The sequence below is a fragment of the Dipodomys merriami genome, unplaced genomic scaffold (assembly GCF_024711535.1).
Source record: "Dipodomys merriami isolate MVZ:Mamm:240054 unplaced genomic scaffold, mDipMer1.0.p SCAF_48, whole genome shotgun sequence".
NCBI lineage: Eukaryota > Metazoa > Chordata > Mammalia > Rodentia > Heteromyidae > Dipodomys > Dipodomys merriami.
Window position 1 is genome coordinate 9,107,501 of NW_027206046.1, and position 12,309 is coordinate 9,119,809.

At 43.1% G+C, this 12,309-nt stretch overlaps 1 protein-coding gene across 1 annotated transcript in view; it reads left to right on the plus strand.

Moving 5' to 3' along the window:
- Window positions 1-12,217, plus strand: part of Mns1 (meiosis specific nuclear structural 1) — a 13,918-nt gene extending 1,701 nt beyond the window's left edge. Inside the window, exons 3-10 of the mRNA XM_069995343.1 lie at window positions 3,001-3,128; window positions 4,645-4,747; window positions 5,441-5,670; window positions 6,163-6,379; window positions 6,748-6,855; window positions 7,545-7,802; window positions 9,913-10,038; window positions 11,960-12,217. Of these exons, the coding sequence (XP_069851444.1) occupies window positions 3,001-3,128; window positions 4,645-4,747; window positions 5,441-5,670; window positions 6,163-6,379; window positions 6,748-6,855; window positions 7,545-7,802; window positions 9,913-10,038; window positions 11,960-12,052 (1,263 nt within the window). The 3' untranslated portion in view covers window positions 12,053-12,217. The remainder of the gene's footprint in view (window positions 1-3,000; window positions 3,129-4,644; window positions 4,748-5,440; window positions 5,671-6,162; window positions 6,380-6,747; window positions 6,856-7,544; window positions 7,803-9,912; window positions 10,039-11,959) is intronic.
- The last annotated feature ends 92 nt before the right edge of the window (window positions 12,218-12,309 follow it).

The window sequence follows — 12,309 nt, forward strand, 5'->3', positions numbered from 1 at the left end:
ACACATTTAAAAATGTTTGAAATATTGCCTTGGAGAATTCAAGCACTAGGTATTTGTGTACAGCTCCTGAAATAGTTTAAAAGGGAAACATTAAGGGCTGGGAAGGTGGCTCAGTAGTAGAGTGCTTACCTTGCATGCATGTAAGCCCTAAGTTCGATTCCTCAGCACCACATAAGCAGAAAAGGCCAGAAGTGGCTCTGTGGCTCAAGTAGTAGAGCCTTGAGCTGAAGAGCTGAGGGACAGCGCCCAGGCCCAGAGTTCAAGCCCAACGACCGACCCCCCCCCCAAAAAAAAAAAAAAATTCTTTGGAGAGGAGATCAACTTGGGGAAAGAAAGCATAGGCCTAATCAAAGCAAAAAAAAAAAAAAAAAACCACTTCAGGATCTGCTTGCTCAAAGTTCAAAGGTCATGCCTAAGCTCTAGGAATTTAAGGAACACAGAGGGATGAATACCACTTGAAAGCACTCCATCCTACAATGCTGGATGTACAAGTATATTCAGATACAAAATATAAGAATACTTTCTTCACATAAAAACTTATTTTTTATGAATCACACATAATTTTTTATTTGTCAGTTGTGGGGCTGGAACCCTGGGCCTGGGCACTGTCTCTCAGCTCTTCAGCTCAAGGCTGGCGCTCTACCACTTGAGTCACAGAGCCATTTCTGTTTTCTGGTGATTAATTGGATGTGAGTCTCACAAGCTGGGCACCGGTGGCTCACTCCTGTAATCCTAGCTACTTAGGAGGCTGAGATCTGAGGATCACAGTTCAAAGCCAGCCCGGGCAGGAAAGTCTGTGAAACTCTTATCTCCAATAAAACACTCTGAAAACCGGAAGTGGTGATGTGGCTCAAGCTGTAGAGCGCTTGCCTTGAGCAGAAGAGCTGAGGGACAGTGCCCAAGCCCAGAGTTCAAGCCCCACGACCAACCCAAAAAAAAAAAAAAAGAGTCTCACAAGCTGGGTGCTGGAGGCTCATGCCTGTAATCCTAGCTACTCAGGAAGCCGAGATCTGAGGATCATGGTTCAAAGCCAGCCTGGGCAGGAAAGTCCATGAGACTCTTTTTTTTTTTTTTTTTAATTTTTTTTATTGTAAAGATACTATACAGAGGGTTACAGTTACATGAGTGAGGTAATGAGTACACTTCCTCTTGAACATTGTTACCCCCTCCATTGTTTTCCCCCTACCATCCCCTCCCTCCCTCCCTTCCCCGAGGTTCTTTTTTTTTTTTTTTTTTTTTTGATTGTGATTAAGTGATTACTTAATTTCCGGAAATTCACAGTATTGTGGAATAATGATGCTCATTTAAAGTCACAAGTTCATTCTAACTTTCCTGGAGCAAATTGTCTATCACAGTCTGTAATATATAACGGTGCTCACATGTTATATACCATATATGTGCCATGAGACTCTTATCTCCAGTAAACCCCTCAGAAAACCAGAACTGGAGCTGTGGCTCAAGTGGTAGAGTACTTACCTTGAGCTGAAGAGCTGAGGATAGCACCCAGGCCCAAAGTTCAAGCCCCACAACCAACAACAACAACAAAAAAGAATCTCACAGAGGGCTGGGAAGGTGGCTCAGTGGTAGAGCTCTTGCCTTGCATGCATGAGGCCCTGGGTTCGATTCCTCAGCACCACATAAGCAAAAAGTGGCATTGTGGCTCAAGTGGTAGAGTGCTAGCCTTGAGCTGAAGAGCCGAGGGACAGCGCCCAGGCCCAGAGTTCAGGCCCACAACTGGGCCCCCCCCCCAAAAAAAAGTCTCACGTCGTTCCTGCTCGGGCTAGCTTTGAACCTCTCAGCCTCCTGGTATGCTAGGATTATAGGCGTGAGCCACCAGTGCCTGGCTTTTCCTTTTTTTTTTTTTTTTTTAATCTTATGGTCTTTAATTTTAAAAGACAGTTCCATGATGAAAGGGGTGACATTCAGAATTTATTGTATTCATTTATAACTTTGTTGAATAGCAACCACTTTGTGTAACTACTTAAAGATAAAAAAATGAAATTAAAAAAGAGAAAATTCCAGATATAACAGTATTCCATACATACTTGAGTGTATACTTGATTATTCATCTAACAAAATATGGATGTTGGAAGTGGCACAAAAAAGCTCAGAGACAGTGCTCAGGCCTTGAGTCAAGCCCCCAGGATTGACAAAAGAGAAAAAAGGGGGGGCAATATTTCCTTCCGTGGAATGCCATAATGTCACCATCTTGCCAAAACAAAATCTGCTTCAGAACCTAGCAAGGTTCACACAGCATACTTGTTTACTGGTAAGGCTCTCTAAAGCAAAAATAGCCCTGCCTTCACGCTTTGCTATACTACATGTTTATAACTTGTTGAAATAAATTAGGCTAGTTGTTTTACACAATATCCCACAATCTGTCTTTTCCTATTTGCTTCCTTGTGGGTCCTTTTATTTGTGCCTTTTTCCTTTATATTTCCTTTAAAGGGAAATTAGTTCTAAGACATGATTGGATTCAGTTGCAGGTCTTTTCTGCAAGAACATCTTACAGATGATTCTGCCCATGCCTTGGCTCCCTTCTGGAGGTGCATGGGGTACAAGTGGTTGCTCTACTTTCAGGGACACCAGTGTTGATCACAGAGTTCCGTGGGACAGCGTGGCTCCTTCATTCTAACAGATCCTGCCAAACATTGACATGGGCTTATATCCAGAGTCAGCCTGGGTGCTGTCTCTGAGCTCTTTTGCTAAGGGCTAGCTCTTTACCAGTTTGAGCCACAGTGCCACTTGTAGTTTTCTGGTGGCTTATTAGAGCTAAGAGTCGTACAGACTTCCTTGCCCAGGCTGGCTTTGAACTGTAATCCTCAGATATCAGCCTCCTAAGTAGCTAGGATTACAGGTGTGAACCTCCAGCAGTTTCTGCAGGTCAGAATAACCTAAGCATGGTATATGTAGATAGCCTCCCAAGGCTGAGATTGAGGTGTTAGCTGGGATGCATTTTCATTTGATGTTAGAGGACAAACACTTCTCATTTTTATTCAGGCAGAAGAAAACAGGAGGATACGGGAACTGCAGCTTAAACAAGAAGAGAAACTGGCTCAGGAACTGGCAAAACTGAAACATGAGAGCTTGAAGGATGAGAAAATGCGGCAGCAAGTGAGAGAGAACAGGTATCTTGGTTTCTGTTAATTCTGCTTGCCTTGTACTTACTGTGAAACTTTCATGGGCTTCTTTATTCTTTTCCTTATTTTTGTGCCATACCAGGGCTTGAACTTGGAGCCTTGGGTTCTCAGCTTTCTTGTTCATGGCTAGTGCTCTAGCACTGGAGCCATGCCTCCCACCTAGCATTTTTGCTGGTCACATGGAGATAGAATGTCACAGATGTGTCTCCCTGGGCCGGGTTTAAAATACAATCCTCAGATCTCAGACTCCTGACTAGCTAGGATTACAGATGTCAGCCACTCGCACCTAAGTCCATCCAAAAGTTTTAATTTGAGGAAACAAATTGCATTCATGGAAGATAAAGTATAAACATTTACAGTGAAAACAAAACATCAGACTGTCTGTCCTCTAAGCATAAATTTGAATTGACCTTTTATTACAAAATAGACTTGTAGAATCCTAAAGTCGATTTCCTAATGCTGTGCTGGAGAGCCATGTCACACTGTTGATAGAAACTTAGTGCCAACAGAATGTCTGTCCTGTATTTGTGCGGTTGAACATACTGGCAGTTTACCTTGACATCTCTTGCATTTTATCGGAATTGTATAGCACTTCTATGGAATAGTCAGGAACCCTTCTGAGCCTCAGTAGTTATTTATTTGTTTAACAAATAAACGAGCTCGATTGTTTAAGGGATTATTAGTCCCTATTTTAAGAAATTAAAATTACCCTCAGTATCTGTATATTGTCTCAGGCTGTCTCTTTGGATTCCATTCTCCAATCATGGTTTGCTATCACTCCTGGCTTTTTACCCTCTGAGGATGAAAAAAAATATTTTCTCATGTCTTTGTCTAATTCATTGAGTGTCAGTGCTCATTTGCCTTGCTTGCTCAGCTGGCATTCTACCACTTGAACTATGCTTCCAGTCTAGCTTTTAGATGGTTATTTTGGAGATGACATCTCAAAGACTTTTCTGTTGACTTTGAAGTTGTATTCTTCAGGTCACAGCTTCTTGAGGAGCCAGAATTGCAGGTGTGAGCCCCTAGCTGAGCTTTCTGCTCTAGCATTGTAGACTAGGTGACTGAGATTTATATTTCAAGAGTAAAACATCTGAGGATGTAAAAATAAGAACTAGGAACAGCTGGCCACCAGTGGCTCACACTTATAATCCTGGTACTTAGGAGGCTGAGATCTCAGGATCGCGGTTCAAAGTTAGACCAACCAGGAAAGTCCATGAGACTTTTATCTCCAATAAAACACTCAAAAAAGCCAGAAATTGTGCTGTGGAAGAGTGCCCGCCTTGAGCTCGGGGACAGCAGCCAGGCCCAGAGTTCAAGCCCCAGAATTGGCCAAAAAAAAAGACCAATCCTCAAGCATATACAGCTTAAACCCATGAAACATAATGAACTTCCTTCTCTTATGATACTGGTTATATACTGTCTTTGAGAAAATAAAAATTATGGTCAACTTTCTAGGAGGCTTCATTCTCTTACCATCAATTTTACATTCATATTTTTCCCTCAGTCTTGAGCTCAGAGAATTGGAGATGAAATTAAAAGCGGCTTATATGAATAAAGAAAGAGCAGCCCAGATTGTGGAGAGGGACGCCATGAAATATGAGGAAATGGTAATGCGATTTCAGTCTTTTTTTTATTCTTGTAGCTTCCTTTTTTGATCTTGAGATTTTTAGATCTTTATCACACACCATCAGTGACTGCTATGAACCACATTCACCTGACTGTCAAAGCCTCCAGGGCCCCACACCAATATAGTGTAATAATTAGCATGATAATGTTATTTTAGAATGTTAAGATTTTTACATTTTAAATTTTGTGTGCCAGTCCTGGAGCTTGAACCTGGAGTCTGGGTGCTGTCTCTTAGCTTTTACACTCAAGGCCGGTGCTTGACCGCTTAACCACAGCTCCAGTTTCCAGCTTTTTGTTGATTAGTTGGGGATAAAGAGTCTGATGGACTTGCCTGCCTGCACTGGCTTTAAACTGCAGTCCTCAGATCTCGGCCTCCTGAGTAGCTAGGATTGACTTTAAGTTGTAAACTACCAGAATTCCAATGTTACTAATTAACTTGAACTTAGACTCGATCTCCCTTCCCAGTATGACGCCCTCAAAGTTTTGGATTACAGCACAGCTCCAAGGGTCCGATTTCTTGCTCATCCCTTCCAGACCCAACATTTGATCTCATAGCCAGAGGAAAGCATTTTTGTCCTGTCACAGACTCTGATCTCTTCAGATGCAAAATGTAAAACAGTGTCACATTGTGCTCAAATTTGCAAATGGAAAAATGTCTTTTGCTTAAATATCAGAAACGTGATGCCGAAATAGGGAGAACCATGAAGGAGGAATATGAGCGGGCACTGGCGGAAGAGAGTGCCGCTGAGGACAGACGGAACAAAGAAAAGGCTCAGTACCAGTTTGAGCTGGAGAAGCAGCTAGAAGAACAGGAAAGGAAAAAGCAAGCCGATTATGAGCAGTTGCTGAAGGAAAAACTCATGATTGATGAGATCATGAGGAAGATCTGTGAAGAAGATGAGCTGTAAGTTCCTGCCTTGACCTTGGTCTTGGGTGTGCTGTAAAGGTTAGTGCGTGGCAGGTGTGCTGCATGCAGGCCGTGCACATGCACAGAGCCCAGCTCCTCCTCTTCATCCCACGTGATAATTGGCAAGTGCTGTTGAGTGACTGACTTGGCTTTACTAAAGGTGAACCATATTACAGGCTGGAGGACAGATTGTCTATGAATTTCCCTTGGGACACTTGAAATGTCACGAGGTTGTGGTCTTTAGTCTTTTCCGTAATGAGAGGCTGAAAACTTCAGCAGGTTAGAGATCTGTAGGATTTTCCCAGAGAAAACCCAGGGATCACATGATGTGTAGCAGCACATAGTACTTATTCAAAATGAGAATTGCATTAATAAATGACTAGACTATTGATTGGAAAGATGTTTTTCCCCCAGTATTTGTTGAAATTTATTTTTCTACTTTATTATTTGTATTAACTGTGAAACTATAACCCCTATTATTTTTTTAAGGGAAAAGCAACACAAGTTAGAAAAAATGAATGCAACCCGTAAGTATATTGAAGAGTTTCAGAAAGAGCAGACTCTCTGGAAAAATAAGAAACGTGAGGAGATGGAAGAAGAAAACAAAAAAATCATAGAGTTTGTTGAGATACAACAGCAGAGAGAAAAAGAACGAATTGCAAAAATTCAGGAGTATGAGAAGAAAAGGCAACATCTTCAGAAACAGGTATTAAGATAACCAGCTCTGCCTGTAATCCTAGCTACTCAGGCTAACATTTGAGGATTGTGGTTTAAAACCAGCCCAGGCAGGGAAGTCCATAAGACTCTCCATTTAATAAGCAAAAAGGCAAAATTGGAGCTGTGGCTCAAAAGTGGTAGAGTGCCAGCCTTGAGCAAAAGAAGCTAATGTTCAAGCCCCAGGACACTCTCTGTCTCTGCATCTGTCTCTGTCTCTCTCTCTCTCCACCTCTCCCCCTCTTTCTCTCTCTCTCACTCACACACACATACACATACACAAACTATAACCATTTTTGTAGGAGCTTTGAAATTCTGAAATATCTCTATAATTTGAGCTCTATAATTTTTTTTTAATAGGCAGCTCAAAAATTGGAAGAAATGTTGCAGCAACATGACGATTTGGAACAAGTGCGTCAAGAGCTATACCAGGAAGAGTGGGCCGAGATGTGTACGAGGAAGCTCAAAGTAAGTTTCAGAGATTGGGGGATGAGCACCAAGACAAGGATGTAAGTTTGAGCCAGACTCTGGCGGCTCACCCTGTAATGCTAGCTGCTCAGGAGGCTAAAATCTGAGGGTTGAGGTTCAAAGTCAGTTCGGGCAGGAAAACCCTTGAAAGTCTTATCTCCAATTAACCACCAAAAAAGCTGGAAATGGAACTATAGCCCAGGTGGTAGAGCAGTATCTTTGAGCAAAAAGCTCAGGGACAGCACTCAGTCCCTGAGTTCAAGCCCCGGTATCAGCACAGAAATAAATGTAAATTACTGTGAACCCAGTACTAAAAAAGAAAAAAAAAGTATGTCCCCTGGAAGTTTGTTTTCAGGAGATCAGGCATGTACACACATGTGAAATAAAATCAAGTGATGGAAAAATTAAATGCTCTATAGCTACAAGGCTGGAAAGAGGTGAAGTGAGATTAGAAAGGAGCTGGGGGCAGTGATGAAGTTGCACACTGAATATAGAAACCTCTCGTTTGCTAACATAAGGTCTTACCTTATAAACTATGCTGGCCTTGAGCTCAGTAGATAGCTGAAGCTGGCCTGAAACCCAAAGTCTTCCTCCCTTAGCCAAGATTATAGGCATGTACTACCACACCCAGCCTCTCCTACTCTTCCCTTAGAAATGCAATGCAAGGAAATGGTAACTTTTTTGCTTAGGAGGAAGCCGAAGATAAACTGAGAAAGCAAAAAGAGTTGAAGCAAGATTTTGAAGACCAAATGGCACTGAGAGAACTTGTACTACAAGCCGCAAAAGAGGAAGAGGAGAGCTTCAGAAAAGCCATGCTAGCGAAGCTCGCCGAGGATGACCGCATAGAACTGATGAATGTTCAGAAGCAGAGGATGAAGCAGCTGGAACACAAGCGGGCAGTGGAGAAACTGATTGAGGAGCGGCGCAAACAGTTCATTGCAAACAAGGTCAGAGGTTGGGGTGGGTGGTTCCCTTTGAACAGCAGCCAGCTGCACTGTTCATTCACTCAACATTCCACGTCAGACTAGGAGAGACATGGTTATCTTCCACCTCCACAGAGGAGGGAGAAGACATAGGCTATGACTAGTAGGAACTACTATGCCTTCCATCTTTAATGAATGGGTAATATTAGTAGTTAATTGCAGGTAAGAGTTTCCCAGGGGTTTTTCTGCCTAGGCTGGTTTCAAACCTTGATCCTCAGATCTCAGCTTCCTGAGTTGCTAGGATTATAGGCCTCAGCTCCTGGTGCGTGGCAGGAACCAGGACGAGGAGAGACCTCTGTAGTGACACAGCTCATCCTCACCCTGTCCAGTCCTCCTAGACTTGAACACTGCTTTTTACAGTTCAGAGATAGTTCTAAGTACCTACCCACAATTCTGTCTTCCTCTAAACATTTGCAGACAAAAATATTCTGAAAACCACCAGAGGATCATTTCCTACCATCAGAGCTCTGGAGCATCTGTCCCAAATAGCATTTACACTAAGTCCGGATAATTTTCTTGATAAAACAGTTTTACTATGTCCTAAGAAGGGAAATCCTATATTGTGACTCACTGGAAGACTCTGCATCATTGGGCAAAAATCTATTGCCTTTGCTTTTCTTACAAAGTTAGGAAACTTTCTTCTTTGATCCTTTTATAAGGAGTGATGAGCCAGTTAGGGTTAGGTGTGGTTGGAAGGCGAGGATCAAGTCAGCCGTGGCTTCGGTGGTCTCATGCTCTCTTTTTTTTTTTTTTTTTTTTGGGTCCGGTCGTGGAGCCTGAACTCTGGGCCTGGGCGCTGTCCCTCAGCTCTTCAGCTCAAGGCTAGCACTCTACCACTTGAGCCACAGCGCCACTTCCGGCTTTTTTCTTATGTGGTGCTGAGGAATCGAACCCAGGGCCTTGAGCATGCAAGGCAAGCGCTCTACCACAGAGCCACCTTCCCAGCCCCTCTCATGCTCTCTTGAATGACAGTCTAGGTGAAGATAGGAGGTTTGAGGCTGGAGTGGAGGCCGCACTCCCCAGTGTTCAGCATTGCAAGCCCTGTCTAGCTTTTCACCATGACCCTGGTGGGGGCAGCTCTCCTCAGCCTCATGTTTTAAGCAGCAGAGAGAAGTAAAGACATCATGAAAGGTACCCGAAAACACTCCCGGAAGACACCATATGAGATTCATGCCTGTGGAAGCCTTAGAATTGTGCTCTCAAAAAATAGGTGAGGTAGAACAATTTCATGGTAGATTTTGTTACCTTGCTTCCTCTTAGAGATGACCAGGAGGAACTTAACCCTTGATTCAAGAACTGGTGGTGAGTGTTTTTCTCCGTGGGCAACACTTCTCTCGTTGTCCAACCCATCTAATTCTATGGTCAACAAAAATACTCACATGAGAGCTCTGCTTTTAAGGGGCACTGGAGATGGCTGTTGCATCTATTTGTTTTTCCAACAACTTGGAGGGGTTGGCTGTCTAACAAGCTTGTTTGGATATCATTTCCCAAGTCCCTCTAAGTCCTAAAACCTTAGGCTAAGTCCTGACATTTGCAGTTTATGGCATAGTTTTGACAAGGTTAGCTACAAGTGTTGAGAATCTTTTCTGAGAAATTTGAGTTCTCATGCTAGAACGTTTGCTTGTGTGAGACTATTTAATGGCTCTTCCCTCTTTGATTCTTTTCTTCTGGTTACACTGAGAACTGTAGCACCTGGCATATGGTGAGCATTCCATACATGCTTCATGAATTTATTAGGCACTCACTCCTTTGAATACTTCTTCAATACGAAGACGCTTTCCTAAAATTATACAGTTGCCTTCATAGAAGTTCAGTCATAAGGGTTTGGATGTGCTTGTTAGCATGCACAAGGCCCTCGCACCTCAAAAAACAAAACATTTCACCCATAACAACTATTGTTGTAACTTTCACCTTCTTTTATATATGGATGTAAAATGTATTTACATGGAACACAATGTATGAGATAAACACTAGTATATTTTGAACCATCAACTCTTTAGCATCTTTCCTTTTGTAAAACTTGACGAGCAGCCAGTGGAGCTCGTGACAACTAGTGCATGCGTTTCTCGTGCAGCAACGTGAACTGGAGGAGTGGCAGCTGCAGCAGAAGCAGCAAGGCTACATCAACACCATCATTGAAGAAGAAAGGCTGAAACTTCTCCAAGAGCACGCTGCCAAGTTACTGGGCTATCTCCCTAAGGTCAGTGAGTCAGCTAGAGGTGCAGTCTTTGGGACCACTAGCACAGAAGTAAACGTGGCCACTGAGGACAAGGATGTCACCTGCTGGTGGCCCTGTCTGCAGCAGCAAGCAGCAGGGCAAATCCTCATCAGGTGTTGAGCCCTGGGTCCCTTTAAATAAACATCTCCCAAATGGAGCTGCTTGTGACACCAAGAGGTACATGGGAGCTACGTACTTGTACTGGGGAGGTTCTCCTCCTCTTCCTGTCAGCACAGGAGACCTAAAACACACCACGCTAGAGCATTTGCAGTGCTCTGTGGAAGCGTTGATCAGTGACGCCAGGGCTGGGTATAGGTGAGAAGTGCTCGGGAGTAACTAGGTGCTAGTAGATAGCCTCAGTTGTTTAAAAAACAAAAAAAAAAAAAAAACAAGCCGGGCGCTGGTGGCTCACGCCTGTAATCCTAGCTACTCAGGAGGCTGAGATCTGAGGATCGCGGTTCAAAGCCAGCCCGGGCAGGAGAGACCGTGAGACTCCTATCTCCAATAAACCACCAGAAAACCGGAAGTGGCGCTGTAGCTCAAGTGGTAGAGAGCTTGCCTTGAGCTGAAGAGCTGAGAGACAGCGCCCAGGCCCAGAGTTCAAGCCCCACGACCGACAAAAAAAAAAAAAAAAAAAACCTCCAGAAGAGTGACATCTCATATAGACTTGAGACCCACTGTGATTATTTAAAATGAGTTTCACACCGGGCACTGGTGGCTCATGCCCATAAATCCTAGCTACTCAGGAGCCTGAGATCTGAGGAGTGGGTTCAAATTCAGCCTGGGCAGGAAAGTCTCCTATTAACTACCAGAAAACCAGAAATGGCGCTGTGGCTCAAAGAGCACTAGCCTTGGGTAAAAGAGCTCAGGGACAGTGCCCAGGCCCCAAGACCAACAGAATAAATAAATAAAAATGTGTTTCACATATCACCAAACATCCAGACACTTAAATAAAATTAGCATAAAGTACAAAAATGTAGAATCAAGTTTGTATTTTGGATTTCTATTACTGGAGTATTATGAGTATTTATTGCCTGGCCACAGGACCTTAGTCTTATGGTTACGTATAATACAAAGCAATGTACTAACAATAAGATCCATGTGTGATTGGTAGATTAAAATAGGTCTGAGAGTTTCCTTGTGCTCCAGTGTTTTTGTGGAGGAAATAACTGGGAAGAAAAAGAAGGACTTAACAAACTTCAAGTCCCCAAATGACCTTGAGCCTTTAGGTCCCAGTGGCCCCAAATGACCTTGATTATCCATTAAGTCCTTTAGGCTGCAAGGTAAATACTAGATTTTGTTTGAAAGAGTCTTTTGCCATATACTGTATGAGAAAGAAAAAGCAGGCTTTTTTTTTTTGGTCAGTCATGGTGCTTGAACTCTGGGCCTGGGCGTTGTCCCTGCGCTTTTCAGCTCAAGGCAAGCGCTCTACCACTTGAGCCACAGCACCACTCGGGTTTTCTAGTGGCTTATTGGAGATAAGAGTCTCACAGACTTTCCTGTCCAGGCTGTCTCAGCCTCCTGAGTAGCTAGGATTACAGGTGTTTGAAATGTATCACACCAAGCGTGGAGTGAGGAACATAGCCAAGTGCAGCCTCTTTCTTCCCCTTGCCCCAGCACGTGCAGAGCTATCCTAACGGAGGGCCAGAGGTACGTTGCATTTCCTTCCAGGCAACTGAAGCTCCAAGCAGAAGAACACCAATCCCTATGACACATTTCTACCCTGGAGCTGGTCATTTAGGAAACTCGGTCAGCCTGAGAGAATGCCATATACCTGTAGCAAGTCGTAATTTTTGGGAAATTAGCCAATGTTTCCTATTGAATAGATTGCATGTTAACTTTATGAACATGTTAAAACGCATTTAGAAAAATGTTCTGGCACTTAAAAGCATTTTTCTTGTAGGGAGTATTTAAAAAAGAGGAGGATCTCGACCTGCTTGGTGAAGAGTTCAGAAAGACATATAAGACAATGAGTAAATTCCGTGAAGCAAACTGACGCTGGCCAAATGTGGTAAAATATAGTTCTGTGTGCTACCACTAGGTGGCAGTGTAAGCTGTGTTACAGTTTAGTACTGTGCAGATCAATGGAATATCTTGCTCTGTTTCCTAATTCCTAAACCATTTTGAGATAAACATTAAATTTATTTTGTTTGTAAAGTTACTTTGTTACTATTATACTGATAACCTGAAGATATGGACTCTAAGCTATGGATAGTAGAGTCCTAGTCTGCCTTCCTGTTCTAGAATATACAA